This window comes from Eschscholzia californica, unplaced genomic scaffold, assembly GCF_041429995.1.
Source record: "Eschscholzia californica isolate CP2 unplaced genomic scaffold, dmEscCali1.0.p SCAF_1, whole genome shotgun sequence".
Taxonomy (NCBI): domain Eukaryota; kingdom Viridiplantae; phylum Streptophyta; class Magnoliopsida; order Ranunculales; family Papaveraceae; genus Eschscholzia; species Eschscholzia californica.
This window is the reverse complement of record NW_028238198.1, coordinates 42,494,412-42,522,260: the sequence shown is the minus strand read 5'-3', so window position 1 is coordinate 42,522,260 and position 27,849 is coordinate 42,494,412. Positions and strand designations below refer to the sequence as shown.

Here is a 27,849-nt window from a genome sequence, read left to right as displayed (position 1 = left end):
GCACTCTCCCATATGGGATCTAACCCACTAAAAGTCTAATGGCTCTGAAGCCCATGTAAACGTCCATCAAGACGAACAATACCTTCGTTGGAAGTAATAATACTCCAAGTACCCCTTGGTTGCCCTCAACTGAGTATGCGAGTTACTGAGGCAGCCTCAATTCTGAAGATCTTGCCACGTATCCCTTGACTAGGTCATTCAAAGACCCCACGTCGCCTTGAATAGGGACGCAGAAAACATAGACATAAGCTAGACAGAATAATGTCGTGGCGAACCCACATCGGTGTCCTGTCCCGGGTGGCACGTTAGTCTGTCTCTCCTCTTCCAAAAATGGAAATAGGTCCCTTATTTTCCATGGATTTCGCATCAGCCCCTCCGTTATTTAAATCTGCACTGTTGATTTTATTAACGGTCACCAATATATGGACAAAAGCTTTTCTTATGTGGACAACAAAAATGGGTGTAATTAAATTTTGTTTTGAGGCAACTGAATCGGAGGACCTAAAACTAAAGTAACCATCTTTTTTTCATCTTCATCACCATGACAACGATGAGTGACGATCCATCTTCACAAGTAGCAAACGAGCTTCATCGGCAACGAGCTTCACCAAGGCGCATATGCGGATCTTGCCATCTAGTCTCAAGCATCCGGCTCCTTATCATCTCGGCTTACCATCCGGACATTGGGCATAAGAGCATCCATCTCTAATAAGCTACCTCATGCCCAACATAACACATCAAGGCTTGGCCCCTAGAATAACTCAATCCTCCTTATGGAATATGCTAGCACGACGCACGCCTCGCCATGGCATGAGAACATGTAACACGACTTCCAAAAGAACCCGCAGTAACCTATCTCCAGGTACTGTCCCAAGCTATTTCCTATGACAAGGGAACCCGTGCAATATGCTTCTCTCGCATACGCTAGGCCGGCCTCATGGGTTGCGCTATGAGGATGCTCACTTTCGTGCATACCATGATCCGTCACCACCAATACATCATCTCCTGTCCTTTATCTCTCTTATTGCTCTCTTTGTGCTCCATTTTCGCTTCCATGATCGACTGGTCAGGAAAAATCTTGTTTGTTATTTTAGTTTATATTGATTTCTAACAAGAGTTTTAGTTAACCATAACAGTAACTAAAAAAATATCTTTGGATTTCTATCTTATTTGAATCTGATTAAATCCCTAGTTTATGTTCTTTGTTCTTGATGATGAAATTTAATGAATTTAATTTTCCCTCTGGAGTTTTGCAGGGTTTGGTAGTTGTTTATCCACTGATGGATATTAAACCAAATTAAATTTGAATCAATTGCTTTTAGTTGAAAATAATGGTTGGAAGATGAATCAAAAGAGGTTTCATATATATTATGCACTAAACTATAATATTTAAGTATTAGTATTATGGTAGTAGTAGTTACTTACGTTATGGTATTTAGAAAGTCAAAAGTCTTTTGCATTTACTTAAAAGTAATTTAGAATTAATTTGCGCGTCTATAAATACCCAAGCTTGTAATTTGTTTTAAGCAAAAAGTGGGAAAGAAAGTTAATAGAGTAAAGAGTTTTAGACATCTCCTTCTTCTCTTGTCTAAGTTTATTTCCAACAAAGTGGTATCCGAGCAAGGTTCAAAAAAACTTGAGAGAAAAAAATTGAGAGAAAGAAATTGTGAGAAGAAGTTGTGTTAGATATGGCAAGTAGTAGTAACAACATGGTTACACTAATTCCTCGTTTCAATGGAGATGATTATGATTATTGGAGCAACAATTTACAAGTGTTGCTTACATCGATGGATTTATGGAGTTTTGTTGAGGAAGGTTTCACCATTCCTGATAATGAAGCGGCTCTAACGATAGTCCAAAAAAACGTGTTGAATGGAAATAGAAAAAAAGATAACAAAGCATTGTTCCATATTTATCAAGCAATTGAGAAATCGGTGCATGAAAGAATTGCTAAAGCTGAAACTTTAAAGCAAGCATGGGAGATTATTCAAATTGCATACAAAGGCGAGGAAAAGATAAAAAAGGTACGCCTCCAAACATTGAGATCGGAATTTGAAAAATTGGAAATGAAGGAAAATGAAAATGTTTCTAATTATTTTACAAGAGTAAACTATGTCGTTAATCAAATGACATCTAATGGAGAAATTTTGGAAAATGAAAAAATTGTTGAAACCATTTTTTCGTAGTTTACCACAAAAATTTGATTTTGTAGTGGTGGCCATTGAAGAATCCAGAGACCTCTCTTTACTTTCTTTAGAAGATTTACAAGGAACTCTAAAGCACATGAGTTTAGAATTAACCAAAGAAATCCTACTCTTCCCGATCAAGCTCTTAAAACCCAAATTACAAATATGGGAGACTGTGGTTGTTACCGTGGTCGTGGTAAAATTTTTGAAAAAGAGGTTTTCGTGGTAGAGGAAGAAGTAATTTTTACTCAAACAGCATTGATACTAAAGAGGTCACTGAAAATCAGTACTATAATGAAAGTAGAGGTCGTGGTTATCAAAGAGGAAGAGGTAGAGGATATTTTGAATGTTATGTCATAAAACTGGTCATACGGCTAAAGAATGTCGGTATAATCAAGATAACTATGATGAATCTGGTTTAATGCATAAAAATAATGATGATGCGAATGAAAAAGATCCAAATGAAACTTTGTTACTTGCATGTTATCATGATACTGACGTAACTGATCATGTTTGGTATTTAGACAGTGGAGCTAGCAAGCATATGACAGGTAATCGAAATTTATTCTCAAAATTAATTGAGTCAGACAGTGGACAGGTGAAAATTGGAGATGCTAGAACCTATAAAATCAGAGGTATTGGTGAAATTTCTTTTCACACAAAATCTAGCAATATTGAAAAAAATTTGGAAGTTTATTATGTACTTGGCTTAAAAAATAATTTGCTTAGTATTGGTCATTTGTTAAGGAAAGGACACGATATACATTTTCATGACAATACTTGTTTCTTATCAAAAAAAGATCAACTTGTTGCGAAAATTGGAGTAACACCAAATAATATTTTTCCTCTTGAACTCCAAATTGCTATCAAGTCTTCTTTTTCAGCTGTTTATAACAATGAAATTTGTAAGTTGTGGCATGATAGGTATGGACATCTGAACTATGAAAGCTCGAAATTGCTGAAAGTGAAGCATATGGTTGATAGGTTGCCTTCGATTTATGAAACAAAGGAAGTGTGTGAGGAATGCCAACTCGGTAAGCAACATAGAGAACCATTTCCGAAAAAAAAGACTTGGAGAGCAAAAAGGCCATTGGAATTTGTACATTCAGATTTATGTGGTCCATTTCCGGAATCTAATGGAGGTAACAAATATTTTATTCCTTTTGTTGATGATTTTCAAGAAAAGTTTGGGTGTATTTGATGACAGAAAAATCTGAATTGTTTCAAGCTTTTAAAGAATTTAAAGCGGAGGTAGAAAATTTTTCTGGTTTACAATCAAAATCTTAAGAACTGATAGGGGATGTGAGTATCTATCTCCCTATTGAAAAGTATTGCAAAGAATATGGTATAAGGCATGAGTTGACTATACGAGACACACCGCAACAAAATGGTGTGAGTGAAAGGAAAAAATCGTACAATCGTGGAAATGGTAAGATGTATGCTTAAGAAAAAACATTTGGGACAAGATTTATGGGTTGAAGCAGTTTCTTGTGCAGTTTATTTGATTAACAGGTCTCCTACTAAAAGCTTGAGAAATTGCACACCTCATGAAGCATGGTACGGGGTTAAGCTGAATGTGGGTCATTTGAGAACTTTTAGTTGTGTTGCTTATGCACACATTCCAGATGCACTAAGAAAAAATTGGATGATAAATCAGAAAAAATTTATTTTTTTAGGCTATAGTGAGAGGAGCAAAGCCTATAAATTGTACAATCCAAAAACAAACAAAATAGTTATTAGTCGAGATGTTCGATTTGATGAAAGTGGTACTTTTGAATCAAAAAGTGAGGGTCCTAATTGGTCTTTAATTGAAGATGAAAATGATAGTGAAATCCCTTCATCTTCTAATGTTCAATCAAATAATGATTTATCTCAAAGTACACCACCAAGGAAGACAAGAAGTTTGAGGGAAATTTATGACTCAAATAATCCTATCGATCAAAATAATGCTATATTTTTTTGCTTTCTTTGCATGTGAAGATCCAATTTCCTATGATGATGCATCTAAAGAAGAAAAGTGGCAAATAGCTATGGATGAAGAAATAAAATCAATTGAAAAAAATGAAACATGAGAGCTTACTGATTTGCCTCCAAACAAGAATTTAATTGGTGTAAAATGGGTCTATAAAACAAAGATTAATCCAGATGACTCTATTAACAGTTACAAGGCTAAGCTTGTAGCCAAAGGTTATAAACAAAAAGAAGGAGAAGATTATACTGAGGTATTTTCTCCTGTCTCTAGACTTGATACGGTTCGTCTGATTATATCTCTTGCAACTCAAAATAATTGGAGCATCTTCCAAATGGATGTAAAATCTGCATTTTTGAATGGTGTACTTAATGAAGAGGTCTATGTTGAACAACTTCTTGGTTTTATAAAGGATGGAAAAGAAGAGAAAGTATACAAGTTGAAGAAGACCCTTTATGGGTTGAAGCAGTCACCAAGAGCTTGGTATCATCGAATTAATTCTTACTTTGAACAAAATGGGTTTAAAAAATGTCCATATGAGCACACTCTCTACATCAAGGAGAGTTCACAAAATTTCATCATTGTAAGTCTTTATGTTGATGATCTAATTTTTACTGGAAATAACTTGAAGATGTTAGATGATTTTAATTGTCTATGATAAATGAGTTTGAGATGACAGATTTGGGGAAAATGCATCACTTTCTTAGTATAGAAGTTCATCAATCTGATACAGGAATTTTTATTTCACAAGAAAAGTATGCAAAAGAAATATTAAAAAAAAATTCAAAACGGAAGATGCAAATCCAGTTTCAAGTCCCGTGTATTACAGGTTTGAAGTTAAGAAAAGAGGGGGAAGGAAAATGGGGTAATTTCTAGGAAGATCAAAATAATATTGAAAATGAGTAGAAAAGCACAAAACATTTGAAAATTATTATTCAGGTCAAAAAGTGTGCGAATACTAAAATACCCCTTTTTGTCATTGTGTAACTAAATTCTTTTATTTTTCTTTAAACTTAAAATCGATATAACTTTTGTTTGAGATGTCGGATTTCTACAAAAATTATATATTTAGAAATCCGATTTTTCATTAGCTTTCTAACAAGATCCACTTTTAATATTTTTTTTCAAAAAAAAAACCCAGAAAAAACGCTGTTTTTTTCGTTTACATTTTTCTGCAAACGTGTTTGCAACAATTTGTTCTGCAAACATGTGGTTGCATAATGTAAACTGCAAACTGTGTTTGCAAAATATAGATTGCAAACATGATTTGCAAGCTTTGCAGAATATAATCTTGAGTTGCATATCTTGCAAACTCGATTTACAAATTGAGAATATAAACTAAGATTACGTGTCTACGAAATCTTGAGTTTGAAATTGATTTCATCATTCATCATAGAAAACTCATGAAGAAATTGTGTGGTCGACTTTAAGATCGAACTTTCATAATTTTTATTGTGTTTCTACTTTGAGATTAAACCTTCAATACTTCAAGATGAAATAACGCAGAGAGAGAAAGAGGGAGAGAAACTTGATCAATGATTCATATACAGAAACACAACAAGAAGCAATAAACAAATGAATAATAAGTCAATGCAAAATCGATGCAAATAATGGAGCCATTCACAGTTTATCGAACGCTTTTGAGAAGGTTTCATTTCTCCATACATGATTCAATTCCCTGTAGCTGCATTTCTCTTAGACATTTAATCAAACACCTTCTGAGAAGATTCCATATCACCGAGTTTGCAATCTATATTTTGGTGAAGAAGAGTGTATTCAAAGCCACTTTCTGACATCATCAAGAGTGACTTTTTTTTCAAATTAGTTGGTACGATATTGTTGGAACTTCATTTACCTCGGATACAAGATTTCCACCTTGAGGTAATGAAACAAGTAGACCAACACAAGCATGCCATAACTCTGAATTGGACATCTTCTTTTCCCCTAAAACCCATAAAAATCATGCAAGATCTTACCAACCAGAACTAATAGAAAAAACAAGAAATAGATTAGGGAGAATTACTGAAACCCCCCAACTCTGATAATGCCTTTACTGAAACCCCCCACATTAATTAGTAATTACTGAAACCCCCCAACTCTGTTTGATTTAACTTTGATATTTTCAATATTACTTTTTTACCCTCTTACGTTTTACCCCCACTTCTGATAATGCGTTTACTAAAACCCCCCACTTTTATTAGTAATTATTGAAATCCCTCACTTTTATTAGTAATTACTGAAACCCCCCAACTATTTAAAATGAATGAGAAGATCAAAATGGAGGGCCTAGATGTTTTGACCGTTTTACACCTTGAAAAAATTACAAGAAACCTGACTCAATAGTAGTTCTAAATTATCCACTAATTTAGAACTGTATCCACAAAATTGAAAAAGAGAAATAGACTCTAATGGCAAATCTATTATATTAAAACAGCTCAGTCGGTTATCCAGGAGATAAGTCTGGCCGTCCAATTTATTATAGAGATTTGGTTGGGAACACATCCGACGGATGATATAAAATTCTCTCTCTATAATTTGAATCAAAACAAAAGGTTATTAAAGTCAATAAATATATAAAAATTTGAATATAACTACTTCCTTTATTTTCTCTCGGTTAGTTTCTTTTCTCCAACTACTCTCCCACGGTTATCTTATTTCTAACCGACTAAAATTGAACACTCAAACCACGAAATCATAACTTCCATGATATTCTCCCACGATTTCATGTCTCTTTCTCTCGATTATTTTCCTAAATTATATCATGCACGGTTATTTTCCTAAATTATATATCCCACAGTTATTTTCTCTTGCCAACTCATTTATTTGTTTTTGATCTCTCTTCTTCTAAACACTGAAGATACAGGTTTCTATTTGTTTACTCTATTGGTAAGTTAATTTGATATCCTAATTATCACATTTTCTAATTATCCTTGCAAAGTTAATCCAACATTCTCTTCCTAAAATTTAATGAATTTTATTTGTTTTGGAGAGAAATCATGAGTTTGTTTCTTGAATATAAAAAATACATTCTTTTTAAGAGGCAATCAACCACAACGGCGTTAGCCAAGAGGGATCTACCGCGGCCGTAGGACGCGGTGGGAACCTAGTATGAATTAAAGAGGGACTCTGTAAAAAGTAAAACCAATTAAACCAAACCCTACTAATAGTTTCTCTCTCTCTTTCTACAAAATTGGGAGGTTGCAAATTGACTCTATTTTGCTTCCTCAACCGAAGAGAAGAAACCATTAATTAAAGTAAGTACCTTACTTAGAAAAAATATCGAAATACCAAACATGTCCCTAAAAAACTCCATTAACAAAGCTGCTTCCAAGTCAGAGTTAGAAAGGAATTTCAGTAAAGAGGAGACTTTTTTTTTCTTTTTTGTGTTAACAATCATCCGTTAAACAATTTAAATCTAGTTCATCATCAACAAATTATATTCAAATAATTTGAAAAACAAGTGAACTTGTGATGATTTCTTCAACCTCAGGGATCCTGAAAAGAGAACTGGAATTCGATCGAAAAGAATGAAAAGAATCACTTGCTACTTTAACCTAAACATTGTCCTCAATGTTCTAAGCATACACTCACCAAAAGATAAAGAGGCACATCAATTAAAGAGAAAAGTGGAGAGATATTACCATAACCGAAGGAGATAAAGGATAATACTACCAAGGCTCATGTATAAAGAGGTTCCAAGTTGATGTCAAGCTCGCGCCATCCCCAAACTTGGAACAAACCACGCCTTAGAAGTAAAACATATAAGAGATGCTCCTAAAATATCACCAAATATCATGAGAGTGAAGCACATAAAAACATGACCATATAAAGTCTACCACTAACGCGGGTATACACGATTGCATTGAGCTATGCAATTAGCCTTTGATTTTCTTGTTTTCACACAAGAGCACGAGTTATGTCTCGTGGAGGGTTTCCAAAGATGATACCCACAAACATCAAGCCCCATCTTAATCTGCTAACGATCATATAGCAAAAGACGGAAGATTTGGGGATCAACCCAAAGAAAGCTATATACAAATGCTAAAAGTCTCACAATAATATCGAAGCATATAAGTGCACGTGAGACTAAAAGCGAAAAGAGACCATCCCCAAACTTAGTGGATGCACGGTCCACTAAGTACGCATAAATGCTAGGGGCGACGACTAAAAAGTCGTCAAAAGGATCGACATACAAATGAAGGGTCAGGAAGTCAGTCGAAGGTAAAAAGTCAAACTCAAGCTTAGTGGATAAAACATCCACTAAGTCCCTAGATGTGCTAGGAAAGACGTCCGAAGTGTCCCATAAGGGGTCAACAACCGAGTCTGAGATCATGTGGAAGGTCGAACTAGACTCTAAGGGTAAGACAATATGCTCGGGGACCAAGTCAAGGTCCATAATTTCCTTAGGTAAATAATCCAACAAGCTATCCGCTATCTCTTCAACTATTATGTTATCGACATCCTTAAAGGCATTGAGAGCCTCAAAGTTGGTTGCAACACCTACACTTCTACATAACTCATCCAAGTAATCACAAGTGCTAAAAATTGGAAAGTTCAACATTGTGTGATTCCCAAGTTTGCTCGTAGAGCTATCATCCCGAACATCAAAATCTAGTTTAGGTTGATCAAGGTCAGATGACAATGGTTGAGGGAGTGAGCAACAAGGTTCATCGGTCAATTCATGCTCTATGGGTCTATCAGGAGCTTCTTCGACATTTAACTTAAGACTAGAGTTAGGTGTATTACCCTCACCATCATTCATAGTCTCTTCTTGAGTTTGGGGTGCGCAAACCCCTTCCTCGTCGACGATAGGCTCTGACTCAAGTCTATCAACAATTTTGAGAATCCGTTCCGTGATCTCCGTTATCTCTCGATTAAATCTAGTTTGATACTCTAAAATTGCTTGGAGAGTATCTTCAGACATCGCCTCGTAATAAGGCACATGAGTATAACTAGACGAAGACTCTTGCGGAACACGGATCATGGGACAATAATCGGTCAAATGGTGTAAGCTCGCACAAATAGCACAAACCGGGCTAATGGTCTCCATGGTCCTTTCTTCACTACCTTCATGTAAATACCTAGACTCGACTCTTTGAGTGGAATCATCGAGTCGGGAATTGTCATCACTAAGTGAACCATTCATATATGCTTGTCGATAGTCACGAAGACTTCGACGTGGTCGATCAATACTAATGGAACTACGGTTATCATCCAATGACAAATCCATACATGAAGGTGTGGTCATCCCAAATTCTTGTCGATAGTCTCGAAGACTCCTACGGGGTTCGTTACCCGCATGCTCATAATCCCTAAAACCATGTTCATGACGAGTCTGACCGACTCCATACATCCGTCGATATTCACCCATGGTCATCCTAGGTCGGCCAGGCTCAACTCGCCTATTCCTATCACTAGTTGGACCATTCCTATATAAGTTTGAGTAGTCTTGACGACTTGTAGATGGTCGACTAGTGTTGGAAAGGGTTCGCATAAGGTCATTCTCATCAAATGACCAACTTGTCATGATCTCACAATGTTCAAAGATGCTAACACACAATCACAAAATGGGAACAAACACTTATAGACTAACAATCACACACAAGTAAAAAGGAAGAGATAGAATGTGATACTATCGAGTGCTCCTCTCTTTTCGTTCGCCTTTTCCTTGGCTTCTCGATTCCTTTCTTTTCCCTCGCCTTTATGTCGCTTTTGGCTCTTTTCTCGAAAACGTTACCTAAAAAGAAGATAAAAAAACTACAAAAATAAATAAAGAGAAAACGTCTAAGAAAGCAACTAACACAAGACTAATGAACAAAACAACAAACGCTATCCTAACTACTAAACCTATCCCCGGCAGCGGCGCCAAAAACTTGATGCACCCGAAAAGGTTGCACACCCAAGCGGAGGTATCAAGTAGTAACCGGTAAAACCGGAGTCGATCCAAGGATAGGTTGGTAGTCCGGTTATCGGGAGAGTCTAGCCCACCGGTCTACGAGTCACTCACTAACTTAGACTAAAAAGGAAAGAACAAGATAAAAGTGGGAGGTTTATGATTGAGTACGCAACAAGAAGAGAATAAAACAAGTAAAACTAAACTAAACAACAAAGTAAATGGGCGAGAGAGATTCGAGAGAAGAGTCGGAGAAACAAGAGTCGGGAGACGGTAAGAGTTGATTCGGGTAAAAGTTAATTGAGACGGATACTTCGATCCACAAGATCGACAATGACAAATACTATGTATCTATTCACATGAAAGTGTAATTAACTTCACCCACATTGACAATCCTAAGCATCATGTGTCTAACTAAGCATAACCGATCAAACGTCACTAAGCATCGACTATCAAACTTACACACACCATCTAATGAATTGAGAATGAACAAGTATGACACTAATAAACATAATACGTCAAACTAAGTATAATCGATCAAACGTCACTAAGCATCGATTATCAAACTAAGTACGCATTATCAAAGTTCGTGTCAATAGACGATTACGATCAAGGCTTCTAGTTTATAAAACTAGACGAAGACAATTAAACTCACATGTAACAAATAATAAGCCAATCATCACATTCAAATCATGCTTCAAGAGTATCCGAATACGAGAGTTCATGTATCGAAGTCCGGGAATCTATAATGATAATCTACAACTATGTATTGTCCGATTAAATGTGTCAAATACAATCGATGTTCGACTCCTAAGGTGGTGTCTATAAGGACTACGTATATCCGGAGGTCATACGTAGTCAAACAAACGTCCTAAATCGGTTAATCTCGAGTCGTCGAAAGTATCGTCTAGTCGCCTAACTATGCGAAGTGCTTGACAAGACACATGAAATACGATCAAAACGATAATCGAATCAAATGAACATCAATTCATAATCGAAACATGAAATCATATTAAACATAATCACAAATTCATCACATTTCATCTCATATAATCGACACACTTGATTTAGCTAACATGGTGAATAAGTAATAAATGAAAAGAAGATGATGAGAAATCCCCCTTTTTCGATGTGGCTCGAGGCTAGGTTCGTCGAGAAAAATGAGTCTCTAAGTATAGTCGATCTCCCCGTAGCAATTTCCTGGATTTCCCTTTAATAGTGAACTTTGGGTGTCCCCGAGTAAAAATCAGATTTCCCCATATCACCCATCATCATCTTCTCCATCTCAAGAACATCCACCATTAAAGCTTCACCAAGCTTTCTCTCTCTAAAGATTTTTCACCCAAAATCAAATCAAACTACATGGGAAGGTAGATCAAGACATGGGGAGTAAAAGCCCTATGGTTTCGAATCAAGAAAGTTGTCGGAAAGTCTAGAAAAATCCGATCAAAGTTTGAGACATTTTCGGCCAAACCCTAGATCCGAGCAAATGTGACTATTCCGAGTCGGCACATGCACGTCCGAGCAAGTAGCCGCGTCCCGTACTTGAAGGCTCCTGTCCCGTGCACGTTGGTGGAACTCGAGCAGCTCCCGTGCAGATCCGAATCGCAGCAGCAGCTGCTCGCGATTTGCAGCAACTACTGATCGATTGTTGATGGGGCTTCTGTTCCGTGCTTGATGCTGCCGCGACCCGTGCTCTAATGGCTTCCCGAGCAGCCCGAGCTGCTCTATGCAGCCCGAGCTGCTGCCGGCCAAGCTTGGCCGACCTTGAGCTTGGCCGGCCTTGCTTGGCCGGCACTCCTCCTTCTCCTTCCTCTCTTTTTCTCTCTCTCAAGCTCCTCTTAACTCTCTAAAAAACACTCACAAACCCTAGCCTCTTGCGTCTTTCTCTCTCTCTCTTACTTGGTTGTTGAATGATGAATGAGGAAGAAGATGAATAGTGTATTTGACTCAAACCGTAAACTTAGTCAACCTTGACTTTGACTCAAACTTGGGTCCATTGGGTGCCTCCAAAATCTCTTCCTTCTTTCATCTTCTTTGGGCTTGGGTTTTAGACTTCACTTGGAAATCAAGAGGGTGCCTTCTAAAATTATAACCAAAGGATGGTGCCTTCATAGAATCCTTGTTTTAAGACCGAACCTCGACTTCTTTCTTTCACAACTTCCCCGTCCGAATTCGGAATTGACTTCCATTTTCACCGTTGGGCTCGTCTTTGACTCCTCTTCTCATATGATTTGCTTGAAGTCTTTTTCTCTCATTTTGGGCACATGAAATGATAGTGATAATTCGCTCCCTTTATTCCGATTTTCATGTCTAACTCCAAAATAGGTACCTAACATGAAAAACACATAAAATATTATTGATAACACTCGAAAAGGAATAATTAGTCTAAGTTAGGCTCTCCAAATGTGACATTTTAGTGTCACATCAGTTGGGACGCTGGCCTTAAACATATTGCGAAGGTGAAAATTGATTATATAAAGTAAGGCGTAACCTTATCAAGGCTGCAAGATAGAGGACTATAGGTCACCATGCAATAACAGATAGTTTCGTCTTCATCAACATAGGTCACGCAATCAGTTGGATATGTTCAATGAATGATTCAGCAAGACCTTTCGGAGTATGAACATGAGCTACAGGATGTTTAATATTAATTCCAACTGAGAGACAATAGGAATCAAAAGTACTTGATGCAAATTCTCATGCTCCATCTAGACGATCGACATAATCGGATAATCAAGAAAGTGAGCTCGTAAACGAACTATCTGAATCAGTAACTTTGCAAACGCCTAATTTTGATTCGAGAGAAAATTGACATGAGACTATCTAGTTGATGCATCGATTAATACCATAAATATTTAAATGGTCCACACCGCGGGTGTATATGGCCACTTGTATAACCTTAAATCATTTCCAAAAATTTGGGAGATTTGATATGTACTTTTGTCAGGGATGGGCGAGTAATAAACTATCCCAATGAACAACCAGTGCAAGTAAAATTTCTATCTATCAGAAACTTCTGGTTCTGAAGAGGGCGTCCCTAAGAGTTTCGTATTATTCTCCTCATCATGGTAGAACCTGGGTTTTTTTATTTGAATTTGTTTACGGGTAAAGGGTCCGACCCAAACAAAGAATACTTCATCAAATAAAAAACAAATAAATAACTGTCGGAACTAAGAAACTAGAATAGAAAACTCTAACAATCGAGAAGTTAAGCATGTCGCACTCTAATGACTCCCCTTTTATCATCCTGCACAATCTTCTCTAACTCAGCTGGTAATAATTTCAATCTCATTTCTCTGTAGCCTGATATTGGTTTCATCTTTAATAGAAAATTAGTTGCCTGGTTTATTTTGCGATAGACATGAGTAATAAAACGTTCTTCCAATTGCGACATTAATTCCCGAATTTCACGAACTATTCTGACCATCTGCCATGGTGGATTCTTACCCTCCATTGTCAATATAGAGACTGCTAGTAAGGAATCAATTGCAATCCTCACCCTCCTCTGACCCAAAGTAGTTGCTAACTGTAGACCTAGTTTGATCCCTTGTATTTCATGAAAGAACACCGACTTTCTCGGCGTTTTGGACGTTGCAGCTACAATTGTATCTCCCAGTGGTCTCTTAAGGTTGCTAAAAAACCCCCTAAATCAGCATCATAGGCCCCATCAATTTTAATTAGGACCTGATTTATCAAAGGGTCAGACCATTTACACGTTTTAGTTACCTTCACCTGAAGTGGGATAGACAGATTCCACCGATCCAGAATTTGTTGAGACCCATCCAGCCTATTGGGTTTCCGTTTCCATGTCAGCACTTTGATTTTGATTTCAACTAACGACCCACCTGAATAATTTTTGGACTGGCGTGACCTTCCCTCGAAACACTCGGTTATTTCGCTCAGACCATATATGATATATGAACCCACAAAAAACTAGGCCTCCGAGTCTGCCTAGTATTGAATTACCGTGAAATTGAGTGATACACCACTCTATTTCGTCCAACCAACGACCTATGTGATTCCTGCTAATACCGAGTAGGGCTAGCAAATCTGACTAGATTTCTAATGAATACGAGCACTGGAAAAAGATATGTTCATTCGTTTCTGATTCTCTCTGACATAATGGACAGATTTCATCGATGTTAAGACCCCAACCCCTCAACTTAGTTTTTGTCTTTAAACCCCGTTTCAGCGCTATCCAGGCAATAAAAGAGTGTTTGAGAATCCCCTCCGTACACAAAACAAGTTTCGACCACTCTACTTGCCTTCCTTTCATCAGAATAAAATTTTAGGCCTATGAGATATATTTATGGGACACTCTCATTATTATATCTCACTCCCACTAGTCATATCCTAGATTAAATTGACACTCTTATGTGTAACCCGTTGTAGGATCCGATCGAAGTTAGCCGCGAATTACTTCGTAATTCGACGATCGTAGTTGGTCTCTAGCTTAAACTCTACGATCGCTAAATCAATCGGACTTGATGATCTTCTACATCAATTGTCCTATCCGACAAATTGTTCGCATTGTCACCTTGGTCGAAGGACATCTCCTTCAACTCTTTCAGACTCCCACTTGGACTTAGAACAAGTGCAATGCTCGATTCCCGTGTCAATTAGTATCCCATCTGATACGTCACGTCATTCAGACTTTTTTGATATCCGAGTACAACCGTAAAAGACAAACGATTAACTCCTAATCCGTTTGAGCGTGGCCACGCATTTTCAGTTGCTACTCATCAAGTGGCCTTGAGACACTCTGTTACTAATGTGATTAGGATGACACAATCCATTCTTGCGCTCCCACTTAACTTCATGTCTATCCTGTCCTTTCCAGTATCAGCCTTTATAACCTCTTTTTACGGTGCGGCATTTAATAGAACCAAAGTCGGACATTCCTTACATAAGATGAGTGGAGCACTCATGTTTTTAAGAATCTCTCCGATTGTCTTTTATGAGAAGTATTTTGACGTTTCATCACGAGTGGTGTACTTCTCATATCGAGGGTTATCCAGTGTATAACCTTTTACACACCCACGTAGCCGAATTGAATACTCCTATTCTATTGCCCATGAAACTGCGCTATCTCATCGACATCCCGTGCTAGTCTTCTGTAATCGTTGTTGTCCATGCAACGACCTGGACTAAGGAGATGATAATAAATATTCCAAGTTCACTTAATAGGGTTTCATTCATCAGATCAAGTGTCTGGCAAACCTATTCGGAATGATTTATTATCTGTGGACTGTCGTTTATGTACTAAACCAAACTTAGACGACTGTGAAATAATTAACTTTATTTTTTATAACGAGAGTTTGTAAATTTGAGCCTCTTCCGTAAAACTCATTTTAACCCGCTTAATTTACTTGTCAAGGTCTATTCTAAATGTACCCCATCCCTTTAGACTTGTGTATGAGTCTCATACTTTGTCTTAGGTGACAGTTTAGTTTGACTACCGATGTAGTCCGTTTTAAACTTTGCTAATTATCAATTAATTTGAAGATTGCTATCTTCAACTTTGATAATTTCTAGTAACCTTTACTAGAGTTAAGGCTTTTAACACTCATGTAGTATTTCCAACAGTTCCCGGCCTAAACGCTTTTAGCCTACTTTCCTTCCATGTCTGGAAGTTTGCTACGATGACTTGTTTCAACTCTTGTACTACTTCATCCTTTAGCCTTCTAGGATGTTTTAATTAGTGTTTCGGTTTTCCAATCCGAATTTGGATGTTTAACTGCTAATCGTGTCCAACATGATTGACTTTATGTTTTCAAACATAAGTGTCTCTTTCATGCGTGGTTGCTCATCGGTGTCTTTTTAGACTCCGGGTTTTGCAACGCTCTTTGTCATGAGTTTTTGGGTTGAAATTCTTTTAGACTTTTCGAGTCTTAGATTTTCGGTTTTGGATCTCAAGCGTCTCAGCGTACTGAGTCTTCCTAATCCTATCATCTTTCATGATCTACGCTTATAGACCTTTAGATGCCCAAAATGGCATTTTATCCTTGTGTGAGGTCCTTTTATTGAGTCAGTACGTTTACTGTTACACAACATCTTATGTCGTACTCAATCTTTTGTATGTACTCTGCATACGGACCCGGAAGGTTTGTTGCTCCCACTTACCTTCTTGAAGTACGTGATTCCAGAATTTCTTCATTCCTCAGGGATCAAAACCATTTTGATTGCCTTTATGAATCGAAGATTCTGACTCTTGCGTGCTTTAATCCGTAGATTGATTCTTTAAGCATGCGTATGGGCATAACTGGACTGGGAAAATCCAATTTTGTCTAGTTTCGGGAAACTAGAATGTTTCCATCCTTCTCAGTTTTCTATTCTAGAAAACTAATTTAGGTCTTTCGTTGACTTAAATTATCAAGCTACATGTCTAGATGAAATATGGATTCCATGATGATTTTTGGTTTCTAGCCAAAATCTAGAGTCAGTTTCCGTCTCTGCGCAGGTCTTTTATCTCTTCAGAAATAACCTTTATCTTCTGAATCTTTACTTTTGACTTTTTAGGGCTTTTGAACAACAACTTGGGATATACTAACTACTTCGAGATTTTTCCCTTAAAGACACTTTCAACTACTTTGAGAGTTCTCCTGCGAATCACATTCGCTTTTGTGCGTTAGGTTTTAAGATCCAATCTCCACCTTTTCCTTTTCCGAGGAACCGCGGTTTTACTGTCTTTTAACAGTTTTGTTGTTCTTGGTCGAACTTAATCGGTCTGTATAATTTTCATGATTGTTCTTCATGACTCTTCATGATTTTTCTCATGATCGAATTAATTCGACTTGTACTTTTCTCCCACTTATTCTTGTAATAATTAGTACTTTTCTCCCAGACTACTAGGTGTGCTAATTACTATAAGAATACTATCATGAGCAACAAACACTTTGTTCTCTTGATTGCTTGTGGAAAAAGCCCAAATTTCTTCTAAAAAAATTGCATCAGACTTTAGCTAAATTTTGTAACGCTTTTACAAGCTTAACTGTTAGACGGATTTTCGATAAATTTGTGGGAAGCTATGTCTAGACTTAGTGGATTTTGGAGGATAGGGTTTGATTCGTGTTTTTCATCTTTATCCCTTTTGGACATTTCAAATTTGGATAAATTAGAAATAAACCGACGATCAACCATCTATTCTGACTCAAGACCTTCTTTCTTGTCAGTCGATTCATTGCTTCTTTAAGCATTCTTGGTTATTTTGGACATACCGTCCTCATCCTTTTGTGATTTGGATGAACCTGTTTAGGAGAGTCATAAGTCTCTTTGCAGGTTTAACCAAGTTTAGAATCTTTTGGTATATATTGTTAAATTAGCACTTTATAACATCTCAATATAGAAATAAACTTCTTTATTGATTCTCCATAATACTTAGTACATAGATGATGTTAAAACTAGAAAAATACTTAATCTAGATTAGTGCCTAAAGTAGACTCCGATCCCTTTCAGCATCCTTAGCAGTCTAGGCTTCTGCTCCCTCTTGAATCTTGTCTCCTTTAGCCAAATACTCAGTTCCCAACTGCACCTGTACATTCACAATGATAGGGCATTTTAGGTATCCAATACCATATTGGGAATTTACAGTATTTGATAAATTAACTATTAATACCTGAATCGGAAACTACCATTCCGTTCTTCTTGTCCTCCTAGAACTTAGGGCAGTTTCTCTTCCAATTGCCCTTGCCATCACAGTAGAAACATTTGGTGTCAGAAGGAGGACCTTTGTCTTTAGGTTTGGCAACTCGTTTGCCTTTTCCTTTTGACGCAGTTTTCTTCTTCCGTTTCCCACCTTTCTTGAAACCCTTGTCCATTTGTACCATAAGAACATCCTTCTTATTCTCCACTATCGCTACATCCTTTTCGGCCGTTAGAAGCATGATATGAAGTTCCTCCAATGTCTTGTCCCATCCATTCATGTTGTAGTGCATCTGAAACTGGTTGAAACCACTATGGAGGGAATGGAGGATAGTATCGGTAGCCGTATGTTGGCTATAAGGAAAACCCAGTTTGGCCAGCTTGCCAATGAGCCTGATCATGTGACGAACATGAGTCCCTACTGGTTTTCCTTTCTCGAGGCGCATGTCCATAAGTGCTTTAGAGGTTTCAAACCTTTCCAATCTCGACTGTTTCTGGAACATTTCCCGAAGTTGTCGAATAATGGAGCAAGCATCTATGTCTATGAACTGCTCTTGAAGAGTTGGTTCCATGGTTGCTAGCATCAAGCACGTTACTGGCTCTGCCTTCATCCGAATACTCTTTTCATTATCTAGTTCTCTCAGAACCGTCTACCCTTCAGTTCCATAATACTCACATGGCTAGCACACAGACGACCTCAAGACTCGAAATTCATGAAGAAACCTTTAACAACCGGATAGTACGATCAACTCGACTCTATAACTATTAACAAGCCAAAAACAACCATTAGACTCACATTTTCGGTCCAAAATTGAAAAAATTTTGAACCCTCTTGAATTTTCGAAATGAAGGACTTAGCAAAAAGTTCTTCCCTATCCCCAAACTTAAACCGAACATTGTCCTCAATGTTCTAAAGACCATGCCAAAATTAAAAGATGAGAGGAAAGATATTACCAGACTCCACTGTCCTATATCAGAAGCATGGGTTGCCTCCCAAGAAGCGCTAAGTTTATCGTCTTCAGCCAGACGATGATGAAAGAAAAAGGAAAGAAAAGTTACTGTAAACCTACTGGATTAAGGGTTGATGACTCCCCATACAATAGTAATCGGAAGATTTGAGGGTCAACCCAAAAGATGAAGTATCCAGGAAGGTTCAGTCTCACGTCCATGAAATGATATGGCAGTTTAAGTGAGACTTCCAATGTGAATGATTTATCCCCAAACTTAGATGAAGCAACAATCATTAAGTTTGGCGATAAACTAAAGTTGAAAGACATTGGATAAAATGGATCCTCATAAAAATGACAAATTGATTGAGAGACTGTGGAAGAATACACAAGTGATTGACACGAGGTTACTTGGACTTCCGAGGGACATGGTGCATGACTATTTAAGAGGTTTGATTCACCTAGATAAACACTCAAACTCGGAGGTTCTAAAATAGCCTCATCGTCTTGTTGTATTGAAATTACCTCCAAGTTGGGTCTAATCTCCTTCGGTAAAGACTCAGACAAACTATCTTTCATTATGATCTCATTAGTGTTTAGAACTTCACCTAAGTCGAGTGAGTCATCACTCTCTTTGGACATTTCAACTAGCCAAAGTTCATCAGCTTCATCTTTAGTAAGACATCTAGTTTGATCCATAAGATTATCATTAAGATGAGTAGAAGGTTTAGACTCGGGAGACAAAACAGACTCAGCTTTTGGTTTCTCTGAAGGTGGTTCAAGAGTTTCCTCAGCAATGGATTCATATGATGATAACGGCGACTCTATGGTTGGCAAAATACTATGGTCAGAAACTAAACATGGAGTAGGATCAAACAAAGTATTCGCCTCATTTATATTACCATCCTCATCATCATAAGACTCATGGTATTGTGTATTGCACTCCATATTATCAAAGGACTCATCATCTATGATGTTGGGTTTTTTATTGAGGGACAATTCTAGATTTTCACTAATTCTTTCACTTAGAGCTAATCTTTCAGCTCGTAGCTCTCGACCTTTCTGCTCAAGCTCTATATTAGTCCTGACAAGAAGACTATAAAGTATGTCTAATGAAGATGATGAAGAGTCATTAGTTTGAATGTTATCCCATTGAGGTGGTTGGGACATGATTGGATCATAAAACTCTTCATTATATTGACTGTAGGATGAACTATTGACATGTGCATAGTGTGACTCATAACCTCCTTGAGGTTGACAATACTCCCTATAATTATCACCATAGACATTATCCCTCGGATTTTCAAAATAATTTTGATAGTTAAAACGTTGATAATTATTGGTATTTTGTAACTGAGGGACACAACCTTGTTGAGGTTGATGATGATTCCAATAGTTATCGACGTTATGACCATCATTACAGGACTGGTCAAAATTATCTAGAGTAGCGTTAGTCGCCTCAAGTCTAGACATGTTCCGTAAAAGTATCTCTTGTGTTCTTAACAATGATTGTTCCTTCCGTCTCTCTTCCAATTCGTCCTCATTGAAGAATCCTTCCATTTTTTTTTTTTTGGTTTTTTTTTTTGTTTTTTGTTTTTTTTTTTTTAAAGAGTAACGAAACTACGAAGATCCTAAGGAAAACAACGAAGCAAGCAAGCTGACTCCACCAAGCAACCTAGACACAATCTAGACGACTGGGTAGTCTTTTTCACCTAAAAATTGATCTAGACAGCTCCTATTTCTTTCCAAAGATTGAACTATGATTCTTATAAGGAGTTACTCCGTCACAGTACAACGATCAAGAATTGTGTTCTTGGATCGTTCCCTCTTCTTGGGAAAACTCCAAATACTAATCAAGTTCGAGATTTGTCAAGAATATCCTATAAGCTCGTTACCCTTCGGCCAATGTCTAAATCAATTTTTAATTTTAAGTGAGGCTTGGGATCGGCAATGTTGTTACCTAGATGGGCAAGAGACCGGTGATGAAATCCGACTCCTATCTTGTAATGGGTTAATGCCCTTACTAATATGATATTTAAACTAACAGTTCGACAATCAATTAGGCAAGCAAAAACATCACAAGTACCCACTTACAGGAGATTCGTGGGTGATCTAGAATTTACCTCATGTTCAAGACGGGCGATGACCCTAGCAGACGACTCGGGCCACTCTCCCGTGAGTGTTCGAACCCGAGGCTTCGTTTTGGTTTTCGGTTACAATTAAAACGCCCTCTAATTTAGGGTCAAAACGTTTAAACCAAAAATAAAAACTAGAAAGTCTAAAAGTCTCTCTCTCACCAAAAAGAAAAATAAAAAAAAATACTAAAAATAAAATGTAAATTTTCCTTCTTGAGTTCCTCTCCTTGTTGCGCCTCTTCCTTTGCTCCTTAGCGTTCTACACACCAAAAATGGAAAAGCAAGTCAAAGTGTCCAAAAATAAAAACTTACCAAAAATAAAACTTTCCAAATATAGAAATAAGATAAGACAAATTCAAGATTGAAAATAAAATTAACCTATCCCCGCAGCGGCCCCAAAAACTTGATAGGCCTAAAATAGGTCTATTCCCGCAAGTATACGGGGTCAAGTTATTGTATTTCTAATAAGTCGAGTTTCGTTCCAAAGGACAAGCTATTTTATCTAAATCTCGAATTAAACCCCCTTTCAAACTTTTGATTTGATTTGGAAACTACTATGAAAAAAAAAGAAAGCAATACTAATAGACTAATAAGAATGAAATCAAGATGAGAAGAAGAATCTAGGGTTTTCGATTTCACCACATAAATGGACTACTTAAACATGCATTAATTAACAAATCCCTTTTCTCATGTATAACTCAAAATCTAACATAATAAACTATTTAGATTTCGGAATATATTTTTTAATAACACAATTCAAAATCAAGAATGTATGATTGACTACCATATAAAACTAATTTCCTACACGATCATTCAAGATCTAAAAGGCATATCTCATCTAATAAATCAATAAAAGCATGAAATATCTAATGATAATACATGAATGATAATAAGGTTATAGAATCAACATGAAATGACAATCAATAGGCATTGAAGCTCAAAATAAGGATTCATTGATTTATAACATATCTCAAAATAAGCCCAAATATGGGTTTCCTCTACACCCTAGATAAAAAATTTAGCTACTCATGGAATCTAAAATAATATTCATTGAATTCATAAAATAAATGGAATTACAAAAGATTAATGGAAAGAAATCACCAAAAATGTTCACAATCCATATTCCCATGTATCTCCATTTTGATGTCCAATTTAAGCTCCAAGTATCTCAAGAATATTACCCAAATCTCCAAGTAATAGCTTATTAGAAGATAAAAGAAGAGAAATTTAGAAGAGAGATAGAAGAAGAAGAGATTTTAGAGAAGAAGGTATGGAGAAATTAGAAGGTTAGAAGAAGAAATTAGAAGGAAAAAGAAAATCTAGAGAAAAGATGAAGGTGGTAGAGAAAAGAATGGTGGCTAGGGTTTTTAGTTGAGAAGAGGTAGAGAGAAAAGGAGGCTAAGAGAGGCTAAGAATGGAAAAGAAGGGTTAGGGTTTTACAACTACAAGAAGGAGGAAAGAGGGGATAAGAAGGGAGATTGAGAGGGTTTGCAAGTCTAGCCTTTAATGGAGGAGCAAGAGATTTATTTATAGAGTTGGGTTAGGGTTTTGATTGGGTCAAATGGTAAATAGTAGGAGAAAAGAGGGTCATTTTTGGAGTTTTAGGGATTAAAGTGCAAAACCCTAAGGCATAACCAATTGTAGTTGGCGGCTAGGGTTTAAAGTTGGGAATTCGGTTTGATTTGGTGTGGCCGGATGTAAGATAATAGAGTGAATCGAAGCAGCAGCCGTCGGATCTCACGCGCACGGATCTGGAGTGACGATACAAAGCCACGTGTCCCGGAGCACAGAAGTTAAGCAACTTCGGGTGCACGGAATAAGTGTAAAACACGGGACTTACGGAAGCCGTCGGATCTGGGACACGCGGAAGGGAGCGGCTAAGATTAAAACGTGAGATCGGGGCTACGGATTCTAAGTTGCTTCGGGTAACACAGGAATGGAATAAAGGACGGACGCACAGCAGCCGTAGATCTTGAAAACGCGGAACCCAACGGTCAAGATTAAAACGTTTGAACGGGACCACCAAGTTAAGTTGCGACGCGCTCCACCGGATCAGGCCTATAGGGTGCGCTTGGATGCTCAGCGGGAACACGGGATATAGATGCACCAGCCTCCGTCCTCCGACACGTGTCTGTTGGTGTACCGCGCGCCAAATCTGTGCCCGACACTGTCCCGAGTGTTGACCAAATGTGCACCAAATGTTGACTGACTTTGACTTTGCATATTTCACTCATCCGAACTCCGATTTGACTTCCGTTTTCTCCTACGGACTCGTCTCGACCTCTACTTTTCAACCACGCACTGACCTTGGCCAAATTACCAGAATTTCCTTGACTCACAATGACCAAAATACCCTTCATGCATCTTTTCCTCGTTTTTAACCGTTTTTCACGTCTAACTCCGCAAAAGACACCTAATCAAGAAAACCAACCATTTTATTATAATAAAGACTCGAAACCGACTAACTTGGCTAAATTAAACGACTCAGATGGGGCATTTTCATGACCCATCAAACATCCCCAAACTTAGATTTTGCTAGTCCTCGAGCAAAACAAAATAAAAGAAAAACCTAACTCACTTTCGGAGGAATCCCGGTTGCATTTAGCATATGCAACAAGCCGTTAAACTCCTAGGTTGCCCTAGTGGACGAGTTTTCAGAGAATGTACCCACAAAATTCAAAAACATTTCAAAAATACAATAGGGTTCAAAAACACTCAAAGTCAATATTTTTCTTTTGATAGGAAGCTAGAATATATAAAATGAAACAGAAGAGTTTACAACATTATTATCCTTATAAAAAGAACTCAAAAAACTTAGAACAAATGTCCAAGTAGCCGAAAGATCATTTGCTCGGGTTGTACGAACTTCCTAAAACTATTTGTAGTAAAATAGAACAGGCCCAACGAGTATTTTGGTGGGGAAACGACATTGTCATACTTTTGCTTGACATAATATTATTAAACCTAAAGTTTAGAGAGAACTAGGAGTTCACAAAACAGAAAAATGGCATTGTAGCGATGTTAGCTAAACTAACTTGGACCCTAATGATTAATCCAGTGAAACCTTGGTGTCAATTTCTTGATTGAAAGCAGCAAGAATTGTTAGTAAACCTCCATAATCTTCATGGCACCGCCATATCTCCTTGTCTTAGTACTTGGGGGTCAGTCTATGTTGGTTGTTTATGGGATCAACGGTGGACAATGAAAATCACTGGTTCGACTTCAACACGCTCTTCGTTTCTGCTCTCACTTAGAGGTGCTCAAAATGCTGGGTCGGCCCGTTCCGTACAGGGCCGACCTGGCTCGTACGGAAAACGGCCCAGGTCAACCTGGGTTCTGTCCCGGACCCGGACTGGGCCTCTATTTTGGCCCAACGGGCTAGGCCCGGCTCGGAAAAGCCTGGGTTGAGCCCGACAACTTGTTTTTTTTTTTTCTTTTTTCCTTCCTTTTTTAAATACTTATATTCCTCCTAATGATTTATATCCTATTTAGAAAATATACTAACTTAAGTTGGAGAAAAAAATTTGGTAAGCTTTAAAAAATCTATCTAAAAATAAATTTAGGTAAGTTGTTGAGTTAGAAAAGAAATATTTATATTTCTGTTAAGGATTTATATCCTTAAGTAAGTTTAGAAAATCTTTACTTTTTAAGTTAGAGAATATAAAAAATATAGGTAAGTTTCATTAAACCATTTTTAGGTAAGCTCTAGAAAATCTATTCTTTACAAGTAAGAGAAGAAATTTTTGGTAAATACTATAAAATTTTTAAGTAAGTTCCATTTTGTTTTAATTTAATTTCAGTATTAGGTAAGTTCCATTCTTTTAGGTTAATAGTCATTACTTTAATATTAGGTGATAAGTTCTATTTTCTTTTAAAAAAGTTTTATTATTACAAGTAGTTTTATATTTGTAATCTTTTTAATTTACTTTTAGGATTAGTTAAGTTTTAATTGAATTTCGTATTAAAAAACAGAAAAAACAAAAAAACAGGTTGGCCCGGCCCGGACAGGCCTGGCCTGGGTAAAGTTACGTTCCCGGGCTGGGCCATAGGTTTTGGCAGTCCGGCCCGGGGCTATTCCAGCCCGGGTTGCTTGGGCCCGGCCCGCAAGCCCGGCCCGGCCTTTTGAGCACCACTACTCTCAGTACCCCTTTTCGTTTCTGCTCTCTCGACACCTTTCCGTTTCTGTATCTCTCTCTGTCTCTCTCTCTCTCACTCTCTAGTGAAGCAATGGATCGTAAGGCATGGTTTTGCAAGTCGTCTAAGAGAAATCCATCTAATGTACAGGAACCTGGTAATGTTTTCATTTAGGGTTTATTTTCTTCTTCTTAGGGTTCATTTAGGGTTTATTTTCTTCTTCTTAGGGTTTATTTAGTTTTCTGTTTTATATGTGAAAATCAGCTCATTCATGTCAATTTGTTCCTTATATTTCCTTTAATCTCCATGATAAGATAATGATGTTGTTTTCTTCTTTATATATTTTCTTTACAGTTCCTTTGAAGGTTTTTGACATGGGCTTTCAGTTTTATACTCTTGCTGAAATCCTAATTGCAACGGATAACTTCAATGAAAACGGTGTAATAGAAAGGGACAGATTTGGTAAAGTATACAAAGGAATCCTTCCTAGGAACAACCAGGTAGTAGCTGTCAAACGATGGAACCGCCATTATCCAACCCTTTTACTTCCGCTTGGCCGTCATCGCAACCTAGCCCATCTCCATGGAGCATGTGAAGAGGGAGCCGAGCGACTTCTGGTATATGAGTTCCTCCCCATGGGGTCTCTGGACAAAATTTTACATGGTAATAATCTCTATGTTTGCTTGATGCGTGTGTCTTATTTTGTCCATAATCCTTTATCTGATTCAGACACTAGGGACTCATGGGGAGTAAACTAGTTGTGCAAAGATTCGTAGTTTTGAGTGAATTGTTGTCATCTACATACTTTACTTTCCGAAGATCTTAGGTCTCTTGTTTTATAGGTTTTCTGTTACTATATCTGATAGCTTTTCATCTTAAATATGGGTTTGAATAAGCTGAGAAAGGGCTACGTAAATCAGTTCAGTCATCTTTGAACTACATGCATTTTATTTTGCAGGGGACACTAAAGATACCATACTTGATTGGGATATTCGATTGTTGATCGCCGTTGGTGTCACTGAGGGATTGCAGTATTTGCACGAGAGGGGGGTTCTACACCTCTACCTAAACAGCGAGAATGTCTTGCTTGGGAATGGATATGAGCCGAAATTGGCGAATTTTTGGACTACGATGCTTAATCCGATTGGGAAGGCCACACATCTTCTGATTGATCCCAGGGGCACGTACGGTTACATGGATCCCAACTATGTTGCCACAGGTGAACGTACAGTCAAAACGGACATTTACAGTTTAGGGGTAATCCTTTTGGAGCTCATCACGGGTCGAAAGGCTGTGGACAACACAAGAGATTACAGAGAATGCAGTATGGTTCTGTGGGTAAGACTTATTTCTCTACTACTTTCTTTTTGCAACTTCTTTTTCGTTTCTTTGATTTGTTGATGCGCTTGATACACATGCAGGCACAGCCTAAGTTCAATGATCGTTCCTTGTACCAAACAATGGTGGATCCAGAACTCAAAGGGAGGTTTGAAGAAAAACAGTTAGTCCGTATAATGATGATCGCTGCGAGATGTGTCAATGCAGATCCGAGACTAAGACCATCTGCAGCAGAAGCATTAAAGACCCTGAGTCGCATCATCAGTTGTCCCACTGATGAATGTGACGCTGCAGAGTAAGAAAGGCCATCTGCAGCGGAAGAAGTCCAGTCTTTTGACACTATTGTTTTTTCGTCTCTCAACACTTATGAGGTAAAACTGCATTATCAGTAGTTTGTCTATCATGAACAAAAGTTTATTGCAAAAGATATATTACAGTATCTACCAGAATATAATCTATTTGCAATGTTATGTGAAAATCAACTGCAATTTATTTTGAACAGTCACGACAGTATTAGAATTTTGTTCTATCTGATAGCTATGGTCATGGAAACGAAATTAGTACTGGACAGTTACAATGTTATAGCTCACTGTCTAAACTTATTTCCCTCGCATCATGAGTTACGTGTTCAGACCCAGCCCACCTTTTTTTTTTTCCTTTTACTACATTTTACTAGTTGAGATTACCTACATGTACATAAATAACCACTATGCATCCCATCCATTCCATTTGTTGCTTGGGTGGAGGTAAAATTATAAAGTACTTACGAAAAACTAAGAACATTATAAAGTACTTGAGAAAAACTAAGGATTGACTCTTCGTATATGACGTGGCGGAGAAACTGGATGTAGAAGGTCATGTAGATGTAAGTTTCTATAAAGACCGGGACGATTTCCATATCTCAATCCGGTTATCTCTTCTATCTAAACTAGGGGTGGGAAAAAGATCCGGAAGACCGCTATCCGACCCGTTCGACCGAGATAAAAAGTGTCCATGGACACCCGATGGTCATAACGGTCAGTGTCCGACCGGCCCGAAAGAATTGGCGGACGGTCACGGTCAAAATTCTATGTCGAAGGACCGACCGCTGACCGACCGGTACGAGTGACCGAATAGGTTGACCGACTAAACTGTCCTCATTTTTAGAAGTACCGTTGAATTTTATAGACATATGAATATATGATGATCGTTGGCTATAGTCATATAGTCCTCTGGAAGACCAAACATTAGTGCATGGCTTAATTATATCTTGTCAAATGATGATCCACTGTGTTTTTTCTTTTTTATATTTACTTTTGATTTCTTGGCTAAACATCTTCATTTGTAAGTAATTTTTTTTGTGGTAATAAAAATAAAGTTCTGAATTAAGTAAATTTATTGGAAAGTCCGGACCGAGACCGTCCGGTGTCCGACTTGACCGGTAAAATAAACGGTCTTGGACGGTCAATGGACAAAGAATTCTTGAGAGTGACCGTCCGAGTCCGCCCGAATAAATAGGTGGTCACCAACAGTTTATGTCCGAGTCGACCGGTTCGATGAAGTTAGAGTCCGATACCGACCGGTCCGGACCGATTCCCACCCCTAATCTAAACGGAGGAATAAG

The 27,849-nt window shown here is 37.7% G+C and overlaps 2 protein-coding genes across 2 annotated transcripts; both read left to right on the top strand.

Annotated features, from left to right (window-relative positions):
- Positions 1-1,688: 1,688 nt before the first annotated feature.
- LOC147566962 (uncharacterized) lies at positions 1,689-2,186 on the top strand. The gene has a single exon (XM_086656266.1). The coding sequence runs from the start codon at positions 1,689-1,691 to the stop codon at positions 2,184-2,186; it is 498 nt and encodes a 165-aa protein (XP_086512392.1).
- A 22,727-nt stretch (positions 2,187-24,913) lies between these two features.
- On the top strand, positions 24,914-26,828 carry LOC147566961 (serine/threonine-protein kinase PBL27-like). Its single transcript, XM_086653558.1, has 4 exons — positions 24,914-25,065; positions 25,263-25,571; positions 25,867-26,246; positions 26,330-26,828. Exons 1-4 carry the CDS (start codon positions 25,002-25,004, stop codon positions 26,543-26,545), a joined length of 969 nt encoding a protein of 322 aa, XP_086509684.1. The 5' UTR covers positions 24,914-25,001; the 3' UTR covers positions 26,546-26,828.
- Positions 26,829-27,849: the final 1,021 nt, after the last annotated feature.